The sequence below is a fragment of the Neodiprion pinetum genome, chromosome 4 (assembly GCF_021155775.2).
Source record: "Neodiprion pinetum isolate iyNeoPine1 chromosome 4, iyNeoPine1.2, whole genome shotgun sequence".
Classification (NCBI taxonomy): domain Eukaryota; kingdom Metazoa; phylum Arthropoda; class Insecta; order Hymenoptera; family Diprionidae; genus Neodiprion; species Neodiprion pinetum.
The window spans coordinates 4,216,848-4,235,491 of record NC_060235.2 but is presented as its reverse complement, the minus strand read 5'-3'; the positions used below and the strand labels follow the sequence as shown (position 1 = coordinate 4,235,491).

Here is an 18,644-nt window from a genome sequence, read left to right as displayed (position 1 = left end):
GTCAACTTTGACGAGATCTAATGTTGACGTTGGAGTGATGGCAGGTCGTGAAGGCACGTTTAGTGTTTCCACGTTATGTTCTCTGTGTACCAGTCCTCCTGCTGGTATGCCAACCTGTTACAGAACGGCATACAACAGTGGTGAATAGCAATTCGATGCAACGATCGAGACGGGTTAACTAATTTCCACAAGCTTCGACCAGCCAGCGAAGCTTATAACCTTGACATTTGTCGTCATTGTCGTGCATCACGGGTTACGGTGAACGTATAAACGGACAGCCGCGACTAGGAGTGCCGGTGATTCACGTTATGCAGTTCAGCACAAGTCGCGAATAGACAATACGAGAAACTGTGTGGAAAAGACGTGCCGCACGGTATCAACAGAGAAAGTAAAAGTGCCCGCAAGGCACATTAAGAAGACAAGGTATAAGCCAGACGGGGTCAAAGGTCGATCAGCGAGTCGAAATCCCGTTTCGCAACTCGGATATTCTGCCGTTGGTAAGCTCTTATGGAAGACAATTGTGCTCGTGGAAGATTGAGAGTCGTCGAGAGGTACCTAGAGAAGGAAGAGTGCTCGTAGCGATCAGGATGCGGAATGGATGGTTAATTATCAATGAGTAAAATGTTCACGTAGCAGTGGCGAGAGGTCGATTGGACCCTCGACCCCGGTGTGCAAATGTGGGTTCTTGCAGAATCAGTTACCGCCGAACTGTTCAGCGAATACGTCGACGGTTGTTGGGCCTCTTCGTTCGACGACGTAACGATGCCTCGACGAGACCCGAATAGAGCGAGAGAGAGAGAGAGAGAGAGAGAGAGAGAGAGAGAAATGAGGAGAGGAGAGAGACGGAGAGATCACGTCGCCCCCGCTGGATCCGTCATCACGCATTGTCGAGCTTCTCCATGGTGCCGCAGTTTAGTGCTAGAAGATTGAAGCCGGAGGGTCGGAGGGTCGGTTCATCGTCGAGTTCATTGTGCCTCGAGTGCCTTCCGACGTTTCGACCCAGCCGCATGTCGTAGTGCGTTGTTGCGTCTGTGTCGTGCTTTCCCGATGTTGTGATCCTCCGCATGGTACGGAAGCTGCGTTTTGTGCTTTGGAAAAGTTAGCCGATAAAACGGAAAATCGGACGAAATCAACCCCTCGACGTAACAAGTTGTCTGAGCTTTCGATTAAAGGTAAGTGGATACTGGTTCCTTCTCCTACTTCTTGCTGCCACAGAATCTGTTCCCCGATTAGAAACTTGGTAAAGAAACGCGTCTCGCTCTTTCTCAAAAATGTTCACCGTCATTCTGTTGTAATTTTTCTAAGCATGGTTTTGGGTATTGTGAACTTAAGAAAAAGCTCCTCGAAATATTCAAGATAACCTTTGCGGGGCAGAGTAGTATTTTTTCTTTAAAACTTTTCACGAAACTGTCAAACAACTTCATTTGCGACTGTTTTACCTTCTGGAAACAAGCCTTAAGCTCGCGTGTCTTACGGGTATAAATTATTCGACAGCGCTTCGTGTCGAGTATCGTTGCAACGAAGTTTGACTAACAAGCTTAGATAAGTGTTAGGATGATACATGTACACGTATAGACAATTCGTGATATTACAGTTATAACAACGAATTGACAAATAGTATGGTGATCAATTTTTCGTCGTTATTAAACGCTTGATAAATTGAATCTACGAAACTACGCAGTCCGTGCTGCACGTATACAAATGTACAATATGTAACGCCTGTTATTTATCATTACAATGCGCAACGAACGGATTACCACATGAACCGACAGCTACTTACTTTTAGATAAATCTAGGCACATCTACGCTGTTTTCATTCATCATCAGCCAGTCAAAACTGACTGCAATCAGTTTGTTGTTTTGCTGTTCCGAAAATTGAATAAAGTGAAATTACGATTTTTACTTACTCTGCGACAAGAATTTAATTATAGCCGTTGAATGTAATAACAGAAATAATAATTACGATGATGATGACGATGATGGTGGTGGTGGTAAATTGTCACGTTACGCAAACTCGCGCTCTCGGTGCTTCGTCGGTGATTTCGCAGCACTTCGATTTACCAATTTGAATAAGAAAAACGAACAGAAAAGAAATTATTTATACCCCAATCGTAAGGATTCGCCATAAATGAGCGACGGATTATTAAATCAACTATAATTTTTCGGATCACGAAATTCCAGTCGTTAGTTAATTTCATTGCCAAACATTTTACATGTAATGAAATTACAGGCAGTTACTGGAAACACAAATGCACGTTTTTTGATCCGATTTTAATCTCTGGCCTTGCCCCAGTTGAAAGAATCTGAAACAACGTTAACGGATGTTAAATTTCTTCATAACTCAGCTTGTTCTAGGAGCGAGAAATTTGCATTACACGCTGAAGATCTTAACGAGTGGGCAATTTGTTAAATCCGGTGTGAAGATTATTAATGCAGCTCATGCGGGTGATTTACTTGACAGGTCTGATTGTTTTTCGGTTTAAAACCTCTTTGCAATTTCAATTTTACCTTTCTCAATGTTCAAACACTTTTTCTCCCTGATTGTAAATGTTAATAAGCCGATAGAAGCAAGGAATAAAAAATTGTAAAATAGGTGAAAGACAGTAAGATGAGTGGTTAGAGTGTAAACTGGAAACTAGGTGACTAAAATATGTTCGAGAATGTCAATTGAGCACATCTGTCTGATCCTGAGTAATTAAACCCAATCAAAACAAAGTCGTTATATTATAGCAACGTTCATTATACAAACATGTTGCACAACAATCGTTTGTCCTTTGCATCTTTCGGTGTATTCTCACGATCGCTTTTATTATAATAACATACAGCGTATTAAATTGTGGAATAAAAACCGGGCAGCTTGTGCGTCTTGCGCAATATTAAAACGTATGCGTTGTACGAAGTAAAAAGAAATTGAAAAAAAAAAGAACTGGACGGTTGCTTTTCGTATCATCTTGTAGTTGATACCTAAACGCCTGAAGGAGGCGGGGAAAAAAAGTGGAAAGAAAACAGAAACAATTTGAACGAAATCCCATGTGCCCCTCAAGTGCCGTGCATGAATTCTCGTCCCTAGATCCAAGCGATCCTGGATCGTGGGTTAGAGATCTTGGATCGAGTGCATGTACACTTATAATCCGAGACTGTAATTACCAGATGCGGACTGTATTCAACCCATGTACTATAACAGGATAAGCTAATGCTGCTAATTACTCGGTCGTCGGGCTTTGGTAAGAGCAATAATTATCGGCAGTGAAAAATATGGCAATGCTGATAAATTGAAAGGAGATATTCAACTTTCCCACGTCGTTTCTGCTGCGGTAAAATCGAACGTGGGATGAAACTCGATCAACGAATTTGCCACGGTTTCTGGCCGTATAGTTGAAACGAGAGGAGTTTGGCGAGCTGAGAATAACGAGAGGAAATTCCGAGAGGCTGTTCACTTATGGAAATCGCAAACGACTCTGTACGTTGCCGTTTTTCTGCCATCACTTGAGATTTGTTTGAATTTGCTAAAAATTTGAAAGAAAATGCGATCGCTTGTCGTTCAATTTGTAAGTGGATATGTTCACTGCATAATTGAGCTACGTTTCAAAACATAGGGAAAGAGGAAAAAGAGTAAAACGTGAGAAGAAGTAATTAAAGTTTTTTTTATTCTCAATTTCGATTGATGTACAACTCGTTTATAAAATCGATATTATTCACGCAAGAATTCATTTATTTATTTCGCACTTAACGTGCAACGAAACGCGTTGCGAGGTGATAAAGTGATTGCTTAATTATATGTATTCGCGATCCGTCGAATTGATCAACTCGCCTCATACCTCTCATTTTTATCCTCATATTTCTAGCGCTTATTTCTGAAAGGAGGTATTAATTAGCCGTTTTATTTCAGACTCGCGAGTAGATAGATATACACGTAATATCATTCTTACGATTTCGTTCCGCGCTATTAATAATCGTCCACGCGACTTCATCCTACAAATCTTTCTTGCATACCAGATAGGACAATTTCATTTACACATTACAACGCGATCTCGTAACCTGCATACAGCTGCAATACGACATTAGCAACGAAAATTAATCACTGTGAATTTAGTCACAGCAATTTTTCGAGGACGTTACACAATTCTGCACTCATTATACCGACTCAAAAAATTGCATGATTATACCGTTCGCCGCTCGAACGACGCTCGTAATCCAGATTTTATCGTTCTTCCCGTATAAATGTGCCTCTCTCTACCTCTCTCTCTCTTTTTTATTTCTCTTTCTCTCTCTTGTCCATATACGCAATGGACCAAACGACAGAAGTTTCACGAACTGTAGTTTCTCAAAATCAGAATACATCGAAGATATAAAAAATAACAAGAAGCAGACCAAATCTGCCTTTTGAATATTCAGTCATCCGATCGAATGTCAAAATCGACATATCACACCTCAGGATCTGCATCTTGCAGCCGGTTTTTTTTTTCTACAGACCAATCTTCTGTTCGAAAATTGATTTCTGACTATACGACTCCGGTAATATTTACTTCAAAAGTAATTTTCTTGCTAATAGTAATTTTCTTATTATTCAGTTCACCACATTCAGTCGGTTCAATAAGTACCCATCATCCATCAATTCATCCCAGCACCAACGTCAAGTTGGAAAAAAAAATAAAATAAAATAGCATCAGTTACCATACCGAAAATGAACAACCCGCAACAGTTACAAAATTAGATTCAATTTCGTATCCAGAAACATATTTTTCGCTTATGATAAAAAATGAAACTGTAACCACAACCAGAAATTCGTCTCATTGTCTGTGTATAATACTGTTCGTGACGCTACCTAAAGATCAGTGCATCTCTACCAATCGTCAGTTGATAGCAACGAAATCATATCATTGAATTTGGTTTTGTTGAACCAGAATCTGAGATGAGCTTTCCTTGAACCAAATTCCAAGATAGGATGTTATTGCTCTCGGTGGAGGTAATAAGCTCAGGCCGCATAGCAAACCGTTCCATTCCACCTGAGATGATTTGCGATTTATTTCAGAAGGTGAATCCTTGCCGAACGGTTTCTGTTAACAGTTCTGGCGGTGTCTGATAGACGGAGATATGGCGAAGCGAAGCGGTCACACGACCCATCCGGTGTTGGCTGTCTGCAGTCGTTAGCTTCGAAATCCGATACCGTACACTTCATGCACGTCGATCGCACTTCGCCCAGTGACGTGCGGAATAAAAAAGCTCGTCTCAAACCGTCGTGGCTGGAAGGATAACATCGTTATCAAGGTATGAAGTACAGTTGCCGTTATTATTTTCATTGCGATTAGTTTCCTGTTTCCTATTTGCAACCACCGACGCGATCCGATTACCGCTCGACTTCCGAGCTCATCGTCAGATTCATAATAATCAGTCCAAAGCACCGCGTTCGCACCTCAGCGTAGTTCAATCGCAAAAACGCCTCGCCAACTTCGGGAAAAATCATTCAATCAATAGTTATAAGCCATCGATCAATGTTCCGATTATCCACTGCTTCAGGTGCACTTCGGTTACCTTTCCAAGATGCTCGGTTCCGGGATTCTGGACAGTCTTCGTATCGTCCTAACAGTCTTGGCAGCCTTGCCGTTGGCGAATTCCTTGTCCGGTGAACACGTCTGCAACAGGATTGAAAAGTGAGTACACTGATCAAGTTTTCACTTTCGGGTTCACCGGATCCCAGACGCTGCTTGTCGGTGGTCCAGTTTTAAGGAGCTGCGCAAACTCCACTCCCCGGACCAACGAACGCGGTTCCCGGTGATTTGATCGTGTCAAAAGGAACGGCCGCAATTCGAGCCCGACTCTCGGAGAACGCTCTTTATCACTTATCCGAGAATTGTACAATGTGCAATATCCACGAGCATGCAAAGGTATGCCTCGCTGGGTAATCTAGTTGTCGTTAGCCGCTCGAGATCATTTTCCACTCGGGCTAGTGCATGCAGGGTTTGATCGAAGCAATGCTCGTTGCCTGCGCTGTCATTACTCAATGTTAATAATAAGTCACGATTCGCTGACGTTGTTCGTTCCAATTTAGCATTCCGCGGCAAAATTAGGTTTCAATCTTTCGGACCTGGTTGACAACAAGTGGAACAATTCCACAGCTTTCATTTGCTCGATTTCAGAGCTGTGGAATTTCATTCACTTCACGTTCATTCGTCAATTTTACGTTTCAGCTACACCCTCACTGCCAAAGAAATTTACACGGAGCCTGTCATGGTACAGACGTTCACATGGTGTCTCCAGGTTCCTCCGAGGTGTGAAAAGACGCGGATTGAAATGAGGGAACGATATCGAATCAAGGTGAGTCGATCGAACAGATCACGTAAAATAAGGATCGATCAATCTTTGTCGCTAAACTGCAGAGATTTCAATCATTTGTCGGTCGTTTTCTGCAGTTAACATCGATGATATCTTCGATTCGTTTAACATAATCACCGCGATAAAAGATCTACCATTGATGTAACACAGCGGATGCTGAAGATTCGCATCGATCACATATTTACCCGTAAATCGGAAACTTTTACAGCGACGAGATAAAAATCATTGGATTCCGACTCCGTCATACAGACGATCAGCGAGGCTTGGCCTTGATAATCATAACTCAGGTATTACCAAACGAGAACGGATCTACACTTCGAAATTACGGCTCGCCGTTTTTGTAATAGGCTGCGCTTCTCTCTCTTTCTGCTTTAGCCGTGAACCAAATACGTTCAGATCTACACGCCAATTAGAAATTCGGGGGATTGGGATGATTGGTGAACTCCTGCTTCACAAGACCCGTTACGATTCGCAACGACTTGGAATATTTTCAGAGATCGCAAGCCGCCGCTGCATATCCGGCCGCCTTTCGTTCTAGCCAACTGTTCTGCAACTAGTTGGTCTATTTATACACGCGTACGCAGCTTGTTATTGAGTACAAAGTAACTTGGGTCTCCCTTTTACGAGGTTGTTGCACTTCGACTTCCCGTTCATTGAACAGTCGGGAAAATTGGTATTATATCAAGATCACTCGTATGGTGTACGGGATTGTCTGAAGTCTTTGCATCAAAGAGAAGTTTAACAGTAAATTCATTCCTTCTCTTGTCTTATTTAAAAATAAATAAACACTTTGCGGTACAGCGTCTCATAAGTGAGATACCTTTTTTGAATTGGTTGTTCAATATTTAAAAATTCAATTTTTGGGAAATCACTGTCATTTTTTTTTTTTTTGCCTTTGTTTATGCATAATTGGACTTCTAAGGTATCAGTGTTGATATTTTTAGAGGGCTTATGATTATTCGACGAATATAGTGAACCCTATAAATAAAGAAAGTGTTGAAAATGCCTGTTTTTACAGACCAAATGTAATTGTGGGAAGGTTAGGGAAATTGGAAAAGTGGAACTCTCTGATCTTCGGTTTTTGGGGTGGCTGAAAGCGAATCCCACGTCAGAATTTCAAAATTCGAAATGTCGGATCCAATATGGCGGACTGAAAATATAAAAATTGATCCGATTCGTTTGAAATATGTTAATCAGGGCTTTTCAGGGTCGTTGAAAACGAATCTGACGTCAGAATTTCAAAATTCACGATCGTGGATCACCGTTTTGAATTTTCAAAACTTCTCTCAGCCCATTTTTGAAATCAGTGACCTCGAGAATCCTTGCATACCCAGTTGCATGCTTCAAGTGGTTGAAGGATCATTTTGAATCATCGCGGTCATAGCGAAGTTACCTGCGCTGTATGTGCTTTGTTGCGGTTCTCTCGAAATTGCAAAACCGCGAGTGCCGGTCTTATCGAAACACGGATCGACCGGACGCTCATCAAATCTCAAGGCTGACGCCGGTTTCGCAACGAATAAATCTGCGGAAAAAAGAAAAAAAATAGAAAACGTGAAAACCGGTCTAGAAGTGTCCTTGCGTCACGCCTCGAGCTAGTTTGGCGAACGCGGTGAAAACTGACGTTTGGGTTCGCGGTACGACCTGCGTTATTTCCAAGTTCATCCGAACTACACAGTGCATTGAATTGATTCTTCCGAGTGCAGCTAGGTTTTAAAATCGCTAACATAACTATCCTTTCTACACACCTTGTACTGTGCGATTTTGTTACATGATCGAATTTCAAATGCGGCTATAGAATTTCCTCGTACCCATGCACGCAACAATTATCCGCATAATGCGTTTGATGTAACTTTGAAAAAGCTTCGAAGCGTGCTTGGTTCGAGGCGGAAGAACACAGTGGAATTCGAGACGCGCCGTACAAACTCCGCGATAATTGACGGGGCAAAATTGAAGGAAATTTGTTCGGAAATTCGATTCTGAGTATCGCGTTTGTGTAATGAATAATAATAATAATAATAGTAATAATAGTAATAATAAATCGAGAAACATTATTCGAAGTATTTTTTTGAAAACGCTTACGCGCATGTTAATAATCGTGGCGACTCCTTCCGCCGAGTCTGAAAATTCTTCTTCATCATCTCACGGCGCGGCGAACGATAATATCATGTCGATAAAATTCATTTGCTCGTAAAAATTTCACACACTCCTACAAATCAAACGTTCTTAGGGAGTAGTTCTCGCTGAAGAAAGTTTGATCGCATATGGCGTAAAGGTATAAAATATCCTGCACTATACGTTGCACGGTTTACGCCTCTCGCTGTGTAAACACTGAAATTTCGTAATGCAGAAACAGCCGCTGTTTGCGCCAGGACGTAACTGACAGTGTGATCGATTATCGTTCAGTGCTTGTTGTAGTTTTGAATCTGTCGGAAGACTTGACGCGTCGTAAGTAAATCATTGGTTAAGTGATCGAACATTATTGTGCTGGGTCAACTTTTACAACAAGAAGATGGTATTTCATGGTTTTTAGGGTCGCTGCTTACGAATCTAAAATGAGACTTCAAAAGTTGAAGATGGCGGATTCGATATGCCGGACGGAAATTTCAAATTTTATCGAATCCGGTCGAAAAACTCTGTGCAGAAGTTTCCGGGGTCCCTGATTGGATTCGCTGTACTGAATTTTCAAAATCTGATTTCAGATTCGTAATCAGCGAGCCCAAAAACCCTTGGAAAGAGTTTTTCTACGGATTTAATCGAGTTTTATGTAAAATTTATGTAAAACGAGTATCTGTGTAGACGGGTAACTTTCTCGGAAATGAATTATTTCTTCAATTTTCACGACTTTTTTCAATCAATTTGTTTCCAACGGTAATAATTTACATTATATCGTAATAATGACTCTCGAATAACGAAAACCTATTAGTATACTATCAGAAATAGCACAAAACCGGAAAAAAATATGCTGAAATGTTCTCTAGATATATAAAAATGGATGTAAAATAGGTGGTAAAAATACTTACCACTACGCTGAGAGAAATTTTTAGTTTCGATTACCGCTCAGTCCCTAACTATTTTTATTTTTAACCACAATCGAAAAATATAGTTCTAGGTAAAACATGAAAATTGGTTTTCTAGCTGTTACCGGAAAGTCTAGTATCCGTTACTATTCTTTATAATTACGATCACTGTTGCTAGATTTTCCTGCAACTGTTGGGAACATTTAATACTTGTGCAAGAATAAATTGACGTTAAGGCCTTGTTTAATTAAAAAAGTAAAGTAAACTTCAGAAACTGATTTTGCGTTGCAATAACCAAAAAAGGATCGACGATAGCGCAAAATGGTTAGGCGTAGCTCGTTTTTCGTAATTCCAACAATATTCTAACAGTTTATTTAACGATACCTGTTTTACGCAATTTTTCTAGTTACTGTATCAAATGAAATTTTTCTCAGTGTATAACTCAAACGGTTAATGATCAATATAAGAGCAGTTGAAATCACAGTTCTATGCATCATCGTTTCCCAAAAACGTAAAAATTAAGAAGACTGATCGATTACCATAAAAAGTCGGTACTTCTTCATTAATCTGACCAACAAATTCGTTAGATAACATTCAAAAATTGATAATTTCTCGATTATTAATCTCGTCAAGAAAATTCTCACACTCAATTTCCGTCCAAGTTTTCCTCTGCGTTTCAGCTACGCGTCCCGGATCACGCGTATCTAAACTTGTGCAATTCGCTGCAGTTGTTAGCGAATAATTCTACCCAGCTCGTTGCCGCGTTAATAGGGGGCGATGATTATAATCGTCGTGCTAAATCTCGTTACGTATACGTGCAAACGGCAAATGCGTATGCGTACGTACGTATACCTGACACACCGGGCACGCATTGCGTTCACTTTCATCCCGGGATGAATTATACATACATACATATATATGTATATACACACGTGTGTATAAAGTATTATACGAATTGCAGAGATCGGCCGGAAAGAAGCTGTCCGAGTATCGCGTATCGGCTGCAGACCGGTGAAAGTCGAGATTGCTGGTGTAAAGTCTCGGTCTCACGGTGGAGCATTCAGGGATTTTATTTTGACCATCGCCTGAACGTCGATCAAAGATCTGGTCAGCCGATGATTAAACATTGGCAACTCGCCGTAATCGAGTTCATTGCTAATCGCTAATCCGACGGTACAAATACTCGAGTCTTCGGGTTTAATTGGCTATTGAAATGGTTGGATGTACAGAAACGAGTAGACGAAAATCAAAGAAACGAACACGCGCACGTTAAATTCTATGAAGCCTGAAAATAAGGAACGATCTATTCATTTACACACTGTCAATTCGCCGGGCTCCAGCGCTCCTTTATTTTATATAATAATATTCTAACTACTAATTTCAGACTATTCCTTTGTGCCAATTAGGCATTAATTGAGCCGTCTTCTGCCTCGGAGTAAAAAGTTACGAAATTCGTGCCGGTATTACTCGCGATTTCTTTAACTCCTCCTACTTTTCCCATTCAAATGTGTGAACCGTATCGCCGAAGCGGCGAATTCCCGTATAATCGTCGATGAAAAATATCTCGCTCACGTTTAAAACGTTCACTACGTACGAGTGAAAATAATTACCGCATCTAAATTTAATCATTTAATTCACCGTTATACAGCTTCTTTATTAATTTTTTTTTTTTTTTTCTCTCTCTTTTATCGTGTATAAATTTATTAACCACTTATTATATTATACAGGTGTTGATTATGCGGCTGAACTTTTCGTTTGTCGAGTCTCAAGCGCCGCGGTGTTAATGCGAAGGTAATTGGCCAATTTATCGCCGAGGTTAATTTACCGGTTTCGGACTTCAACCATATTCACACTACGAGTAAGAAAAACAGGCTCATCTTCTGGCTCCGCTTATTTATCGCCTTAGCCTTACATTTCTCGATCACAGGTTCGCCCGACGATTAATTATTCGGAACAGTTTAACCCTGGCCTCGATTCTGGATTAAAGAATTCGTTCCAAAAAAAATTCAACCCAAGCGATACACCGCGGGGAAAATTTTTCAGGCATTTTCCGTGTTTCGATCGTGTCAGCGCCACTGGATTTTCATCTGGTACAGGTACGTAAATGAGCTGAATTTCGCTAATTGACGGCTCGCAAAAAAAAAAAAAAAAGAAAACAATCACTTGAACACGGATTTATATAATTTATTCTCGTAGTGCTATCAATTAGCGATATTTTCTCGCGGAGTGGGCACTAAAACTCTGCATTTGCATAACGTCAGCTGCATTAAACGCAACATGTGGGATAAAACGAGGCGTTGAATCGGCGGCCCAGGCTTGGGCAAGTATTCAGACTGGATTAGTCATCAGTTTTTACTTTTATGCGTCTACTTTATATGCTGCTGGTTTTTTTCCAACAATGAGACAGTCGTTTCAGGCCTCCTACGTTGACGTTTGTACGGTCAAACCGGATGAAGGGAAATGATCGACGTGGTTTCATTCCGAAATCTGAAGTCGAGTCTATGAGCAGCACATTTGTTTTGTTTCATTTTTTCTTTATACTTTCTTCCTCCAGTTTTTCTATTCTGTTTTTTATTTTTATTTTTTTTTTTCCCCCACTTTGTTGTTTCTTTCTTTGCACTCTCCGAGACCGTAATTATTCGACAATGATTAATGAGATGCTTGGCGACAAGGTGACGTGTTAGAATCTTATTACGTGTAGTCCGGACTGAAAAATGATAAACAAAAATAAGACCAAGGTGTTAGAAATCGACTCGTCGAGTTGACCGAGTCAGATACTTATTGAAGAATTATCCTTGGCGATATTTAACACGTGTTACGGGCCATTGGAATACGAATAATGATTCGCAACGAGGAAAGGAGTGATAAAACAGTGACGATAAAAATAAAAAGTGTATAATAACGCGAGCCTCGCGACTTTGCAGAACAGGTGAATGATTCAATCGGGGCACTTTATACGATTTACGTAACGGTGATACAACGCCGATAATAACAATAATGGAGCAATAAAAGTAACGATCGAACTGCTCGAACGGTGAAGAATTGCTGCGTTACAAGACAACTCTCGACACGTCCTCTCAAAAGTCACTTTTCTACATCGTTTTTATTACGCAACATCATTTCCAGCGCACGTATTATACGTACAAAAGGCAATCCTCGAACACTTTGTAATGAGTAAAAATTTTAACAATTATTATACGGTGTTCAGAAATTTATACAACATCTACACTTTACGTAATAATCGCAACAGAAAAATTTATCGAAGGAGAAAATCCGAAATCTCGATCACACTTTGCACTCTCCAATTTCTTCTACAGCTTCTTACCGTTCGTTTTTGCGTTCTCGTTTTCAGACCAACGTCGAGCAAAGATCGATATCGGAATGCTGCGAGGGATACGTGATCCAGGAACTGCATGGCGAGGCTGAGGCCGAACCGAAATGCATACCATTTTGCAATTCTTGCGAAAACGGACTATGCCTGGCGCCAAATTTTTGCCAGTGCGAATCCGGCTATCAAGGCGACAGCTGCGCTCATCGTGAGTATTTAACTTGGGAGATTTGTACAAATTCATCGATTGTATTGACGGGATTACGTTTCTGTTGCGATTTCCACTGAGATAAAAATAATCTATGCATTCGATTAATCGAGTCGAAAAAAATAATCGAGGGCGACTCGATTGAATCGGTAAAAATTAATCGATTCATCGATTGTTTCCTATTTTTTTCCTTTTTGAAACGGCGCATACGAAACAAAAATTTCGTAAATTTTAGTATGTAATCGTAATAGCGGAAAAATTTTTTTTTTTTTGATGATTTATAGTTTCAATCAAAATATTTTTCACTTTCAGGAGAAAATATTCATTTATCTATCACTTGTTATATCGAATAGGTACTTAGTAAGTAAGACAGTGATAATAATTGATACTTTAATGACGTGAATTGATGTTGCATTGCATCGTTCGTGGAAGTAAAAAATGAAAACCGATTGTGAGGAAAAATAATCGAGTTTGAAAAATAATTTATCATACTCTATTAATGGGGAAATAATAATCGATTATTTTTCATCATTCTCATCCTGTAGTTCAAACTTTTTCTTACCTGCCTTGTGGCCGATGAAATCTTGAGTTCGAACGTGAGAAATACGATTTCACGCGAATGTCTTGACAGTTTGATCCAACGTTGCGATGTAACAACAACGTGAAGTCAGAGCCCCAGTTTTTGGCTTTCACTCTTTGCTTAAATCTGCGATGTCCACACGGAGGAGAATATTTATATTCTGGATTAATGGCGTTAAAACACCGTCCAGCATTCACTGCCTATTTCTTCTCCTCTGACTATTGTAAGCTAAAAGAATTTGCCTCGCTTTTTCTTCTCTCATCCCACAAGAAGCTTGTTAGTTGAAAATCCTGTTAAGTCGTTTAAAATTTTGAGTACACTGCAATTGATATTTGTTTAATAAATTTTAGTTCGATGAGCCTCCCCTCCTCTCCCGAAGGACTGAAACGTCATATTATAGTTTTTTATTTTGGTTAACGGTGACAGACGACACCGATAAAAGTCCCTTATAATTGAGAACGGAGTCTGATGAGATATTCCGAGCGTTCAGAGCGACCGCCCACACGTCCAGATAATTCATGCGAGGCGTGCTGGCGTTTCTCGAACAACGCAGACCGCAGACGTGTATTGGACGTGTGTAGGTGCGTGCGTTGAATCACAAACCGGGCGTGGTGCAACTTTCATCCCGACTTCCGGACTCGACGAGCGGCCACAATTTTTCACCCAACAATTACCAGCCGTATAAGACAAGACGTAAACGAGAGTATTATAAACTGGTTTATGCCCTCCTTTTACAACCGTGCAATGCGGTTATCCGTTCAATCGCGGATCAGATTTAAACGCGAAATGCACGCATGCCGGACTCCGAGGAAATCCTTGATAGGTGAACCTCACCTTGTCGATATTCCGCACCTGTCTTGATTCGCAATGTACGGAATGTTTGATTCAGGGAACCGTGATTTTCCCTAAGTTCGAAAGCTGTGAATTCCCTCGGAACTTCTTGGAAGTCACTTGGAATTTACCGAGATAAACTGCCTCACTTGCCAAATCTTGAGACAGGTTCGGAAATATTGCAAAGATAATGTGTTTTTTTTTTTTTTTTTAGTTTTATTTCTTTCTGTTCAGAATCAATGTGCCGTTGAATGTGAAGAAATCTGTAAAATTGGCGAAAAAAGTGTCAACATTTTTAAAAATTACGTAGTTGATAGAATATTGGTTTCTCTCTTTCAAAACGATTTTCGCTAACTAAAACGATTTGGCGAAATTCGAATATTATATCTTTTCGCAAAATACGACTCAAGACTAATTCATTGACTACCTTCATTCTGTCACTACAAAAATTCATCAATTTTGCAAAAAACTAAATTCTTTTTCGGGTCATTCACACCTTTTATTTCCAATCAATCGTACTATTTTCGAATCGAATGTTATTAAAAATCAATCACTAGGATCTACACTGTATATATACACGAACTCGTAGAATGAAAAGTTAATGAAAGACTTCGCAACGCTGAAATTAAACGATTTTCAGAATGTCCACCAGGATCTTGGGGCAAGCAGTGCATGCAACAGTGCGACTGCGCGTCGGGAGAATCCTGCAATCCAGTTAGTGGGATCTGCGAGTGTCCCGCAGGATGGCAAGGACCTGGGTGAGTCGATTTGCTATTGTGTGATTGAGCAGAAGTTTCGATGAAAGTCACTTTACGAAGAGACGCCGAAGAATCAATACCGCAAACGCGTCGTAATCCATTTTCGAACACAGTCTTCCAATCTACGTTCTTCTGTTTATTAAACAAAGCCTCGTCACATTATTTCCAAAACCGAATGAAACATAACGAAATTGTGGCACAACGTTTTAACGAAATCAATTAACAACTATCCACTTTAATTTCATCAACAAACTTCGGAACCTGATTGGGCAAGAATGAAGAAGGATAAGAAAGCTAAGTAAAGGAAAAGAAAACTATTAGTGTTTAATGAAAAAACTAGCTGTACAAACAAGAGAAAAATGTCGAACTGAATTTGAAAGTGGGTATTTGTTTATATAATAAATAATAGAGAAGCGGCTTATTTTAATGTTGTGTGTGAATGAATGATCTTTGAAACTGTAGTTAATATTTACAGTTTTATTTATACAAATTTATATACGTATTGGTTGGACTCGTTTGTTAAATCTAAAATACATATGCAGTTGACTTTAGAGGAAAGAAACTCGTCAAAATTGTAATAAAACAAAAGAGCAAACCAGACTAATGGTACATATAGAAATTGCGTGACTAAACAATTTTTATTTTTAGTTAGATCCTGAAATCTATGAAAAATAAGTTTCTCTATTCGTTTAACATTATATTTTTTGTAATACAGAAATAAGTCCGTTACACTATCCGGATAAGTAATTATCTTTTACCACATCTTCTATTTTAAAAAAGAAGATCGTTTCCGTGTAGGAAAAATGGTGGTAACGAATGAATTTGAGTTGTGATTATTATAAAAGCAGTGCTTTCTTCTTCCACAGCTGCAAACTTGCCTGTCCCGAGGGTCGATGGGGATTCCGTTGCGAGTCGGTTTGCAACTGCGTCGAAAAGTACCCGTCGTGCGATCCGGAAACGGGAATTTGTCGATTTTCTAGAATCGACACACCGCAAACAGTCCTTCCGCAAAATTGGACCCAGGGAGATCTCTTCCGAGCTATTCAAGTTTCCGGCTTAATCCAGACGGAAACTTCGACGTCACCAGTTTCCGGGGACGCCAGCGAAGCTGCGAAAACGGAAACTGGCATCGCGACAAGGATTTCCAGGACTACGGAGCACGTCGAAGGTACGTTTTCGGTTTTTTGTTGTCTCTTTGACGCAAAATTGTTATAAGCAAAGTGCTTCTCTTCCAGAAAACGTTGTCGCCGTTTCCGAAGTTTCGTTTCCCTTGCCGTATTTTACCGTGGCGAGACCGGAAGACGGACTTCGTTATGCGAACGCCGAAGATGGCGGCTCGGACTCGTCGCCGACGGTGAAAAAGGCGGCGTCACCTCATCCCGGTTACGTGAAATCCCTGCAAAAAGGTAAGCGTCAGAAACAGAACATCCATGGAGTGAAAGTGCGGTCCGTTACCCGACTCGGAAATACTCATAAACCCTAATTGTCAGTGATTTTTTTATCCACAGAACAGGAAGATACCCAATCGCCGCACGATGTCACCTTGCTGATTGTTGTCGGGTCGATTGTTTCCCTGTGTCTAACCACCCTCGCTGCCCTCGTGGTGTTCTACATGAGGTCGAAACTCTTCGAGTCCATTCCTCTCTCGATATACAGCAGCGATAAGAAGGAAGCTTCGACACCGGAGAAGTGCGACAACGCGAAGAGCCTGAAGATAACAAACACGACGCTTCCTCGTAGGTCGATTTAAAATACGATCGTTTAGTGCAATTGAGCTTTTTTTCTAATCCAGTCGTGTTCTGGAAACCCGTCTTGGTATGGAAGTCTCACTTTTCGCGAGTACCTCTCAATGTCTTCGTTTGTTTGTCGTTGTTCCTTTGTTTTGTCACGTCCGGCAGATTCCCTGGCTTCCATTTTTATCTATTAACTGTAATAGCTTACTTTACGTCTTGTCTCCTCGGGCTTGCACACGTAGATGAAAATTACTTTTACCACTTTTCTCATACCTCCTCCGAACATCTCCCGCTTTGATTCGTTCGCTAACTCAGAACCGACTCTTTCTAAAAATACTTGTCCAGACCCTACGTTTAACTACATTCGATTGGATTCACCGAGTAATCTTTATGTCCACGTTCTTGAATAAATAAAATTTCCACCAATATCCTGCATGTAACCCTTTAGGTGATATCACTTTAAGCGTAACAGTTTCGAAGCAATTAGAATTTTACTGTCGATCTTTTCAGCTCTGCCGACTTTCGTCAATCCGGTATTTGCCACGAATCCTGAGACCGCTTTGATAACCTTCGACGCCTCCGAGCTGAACAAACACTACGACAACAGGACGGGAACCATCAGCATTCGTGTCTCTGGCAACATCCGAGGTGAGCCGAATTCAAATCCTCGTGTCCCATTGAAGCCTTATTTTCACATGTACCTGCAAAGTTGTTTCAAGAATGGATCTGATCATCCAATGTCACGCTTGCATTAAACTTGTCGCTTCTCTGCGAAAGACAGTTTTTGAGGGACCAACTTGATTCCTTTACTCATTTTTCTCTATTCATGGTAAATAACCTCGAGTCTGGTGGAAGGTAATGCAAATTCGACAATCTCTAATCGCTTGTTGTGAAGTTTCGACATTTTTTTAAGAAGAATTTTTGGTTTTCAGATCTCTTGGAAAGCCATTATGACAGGCCACCGACGTCGGCATGTCGCCACAACGCTTTGGACCAGAACACGGAACATGTTTACGACGAGATTCCACTCACCGTTCCACTGTGTGTGCAAAAAGAGGCATAACTTGATTTATTCATGCCTAAAAACTGCCAAAAATGAAACCAAAAAACCATAAAAGATTTCGAGGAAATGTTGTGCTTTAATGTAAACTCCGAGGGAAATTTAAACAAGAGATTAGCGAATAAGATAACAGTAACGCAAATGTAAGAGGCTCGTAATCTTCAACTCTCTTAGCGTTATTTATAATATTATGTAAATGTTTACCGTTAGCTTGATAAGCATTATGAAATACTTGAAAGTACTTTGACATATATGTATACGAATCCGATATAACCAGTGCGGATTGTGCGTTTTCGGTTAACCCCAGAATTTCTGTATGGCGATAATGTTATGAACATCATTATTTATTATTAACGTGACGGTGCGTCGGGTTAGGACAAATACTTTTTGCGCAAATCGCAAACACATTCGTGCACGGATTACAAAGAAGAAATCTATCGGGATGACAGATAATTTTGTTTTAGAATTAGCTGTATACGTAGTTCTGATAATCTGTTCCTCGTAATCGGGGTCAGACCTGACGATTGGAACCAGCTGGTCAAAGATCAACGCAAAAGGTTACTTGGTAAACACGGTGATAACCTTTTGCGATAACATCGTGTTATCTGAGGCAAGTATGTGAACCGTTGCTCATTTTTTAAAGCCTCTTTCGCGGTATTTAATGTACGTATTTTTTGGTAACTAGGTTTGTATATCCATATATTATACACGTACATACAATGTACTATACAGGAACACTGCGATGCGTATTTCATGATTTTTTTTCACAATCCCTTGACCGTTTCTCCGTTGGAAC

General features: G+C 40.3%; 1 protein-coding gene across 4 annotated transcripts; it reads left to right on the top strand.

Annotated features, from left to right (window-relative positions):
- The first annotated feature begins 306 nt into the window (after positions 1 to 306).
- Positions 307 to 18,583, top strand: LOC124216583 (uncharacterized). 4 transcript variants are annotated; one of them, XM_046621239.2, is made up of 11 exons: positions 308 to 1,172; positions 5,068 to 5,268; positions 5,518 to 5,651; positions 6,189 to 6,315; positions 12,703 to 12,886; positions 14,938 to 15,055; positions 15,922 to 16,223; positions 16,291 to 16,461; positions 16,564 to 16,791; positions 17,299 to 17,436; positions 17,721 to 18,583. In XM_046621239.2, exons 3-11 carry the CDS (start codon positions 5,542 to 5,544, stop codon positions 17,849 to 17,851), a joined length of 1,509 nt encoding a protein of 502 aa, XP_046477195.1. In that variant the 5' UTR covers positions 308 to 1,172; positions 5,068 to 5,268; positions 5,518 to 5,541; the 3' UTR covers positions 17,852 to 18,583. The 4 variants fall into 4 exon arrangements, with proteins under 4 accessions (XP_046477194.1, XP_046477195.1, XP_046477192.1 ...); XM_046621236.2 differs by having other exon boundaries at positions 310 to 1,172; positions 16,546 to 16,791; XM_046621237.2 differs by having other exon boundaries at positions 310 to 1,172; positions 5,033 to 5,268; positions 16,546 to 16,791.
- Positions 18,584 to 18,644: the final 61 nt, after the last annotated feature.

Excerpts from the sequence above, each read along its gene's own strand:
- LOC124216583 (XM_046621238.2), top strand. The coding sequence starts at position 5,542 with ATGCTCGGTTCCGGGATTCTGGACAGTCTTCGTATCGTCCTAACAGTC. Across the intron at positions 16,224-16,290 it reads GACTACGGAGCACGTCGAAG|AAAACGTTGTCGCCGTTTCC; the intron begins GTACGTTTTCGG and ends CTTCTCTTCCAG. Across the intron at positions 16,792-17,298 it reads AACAAACACGACGCTTCCTC|CTCTGCCGACTTTCGTCAAT; the intron begins GTAGGTCGATTT and ends CGATCTTTTCAG.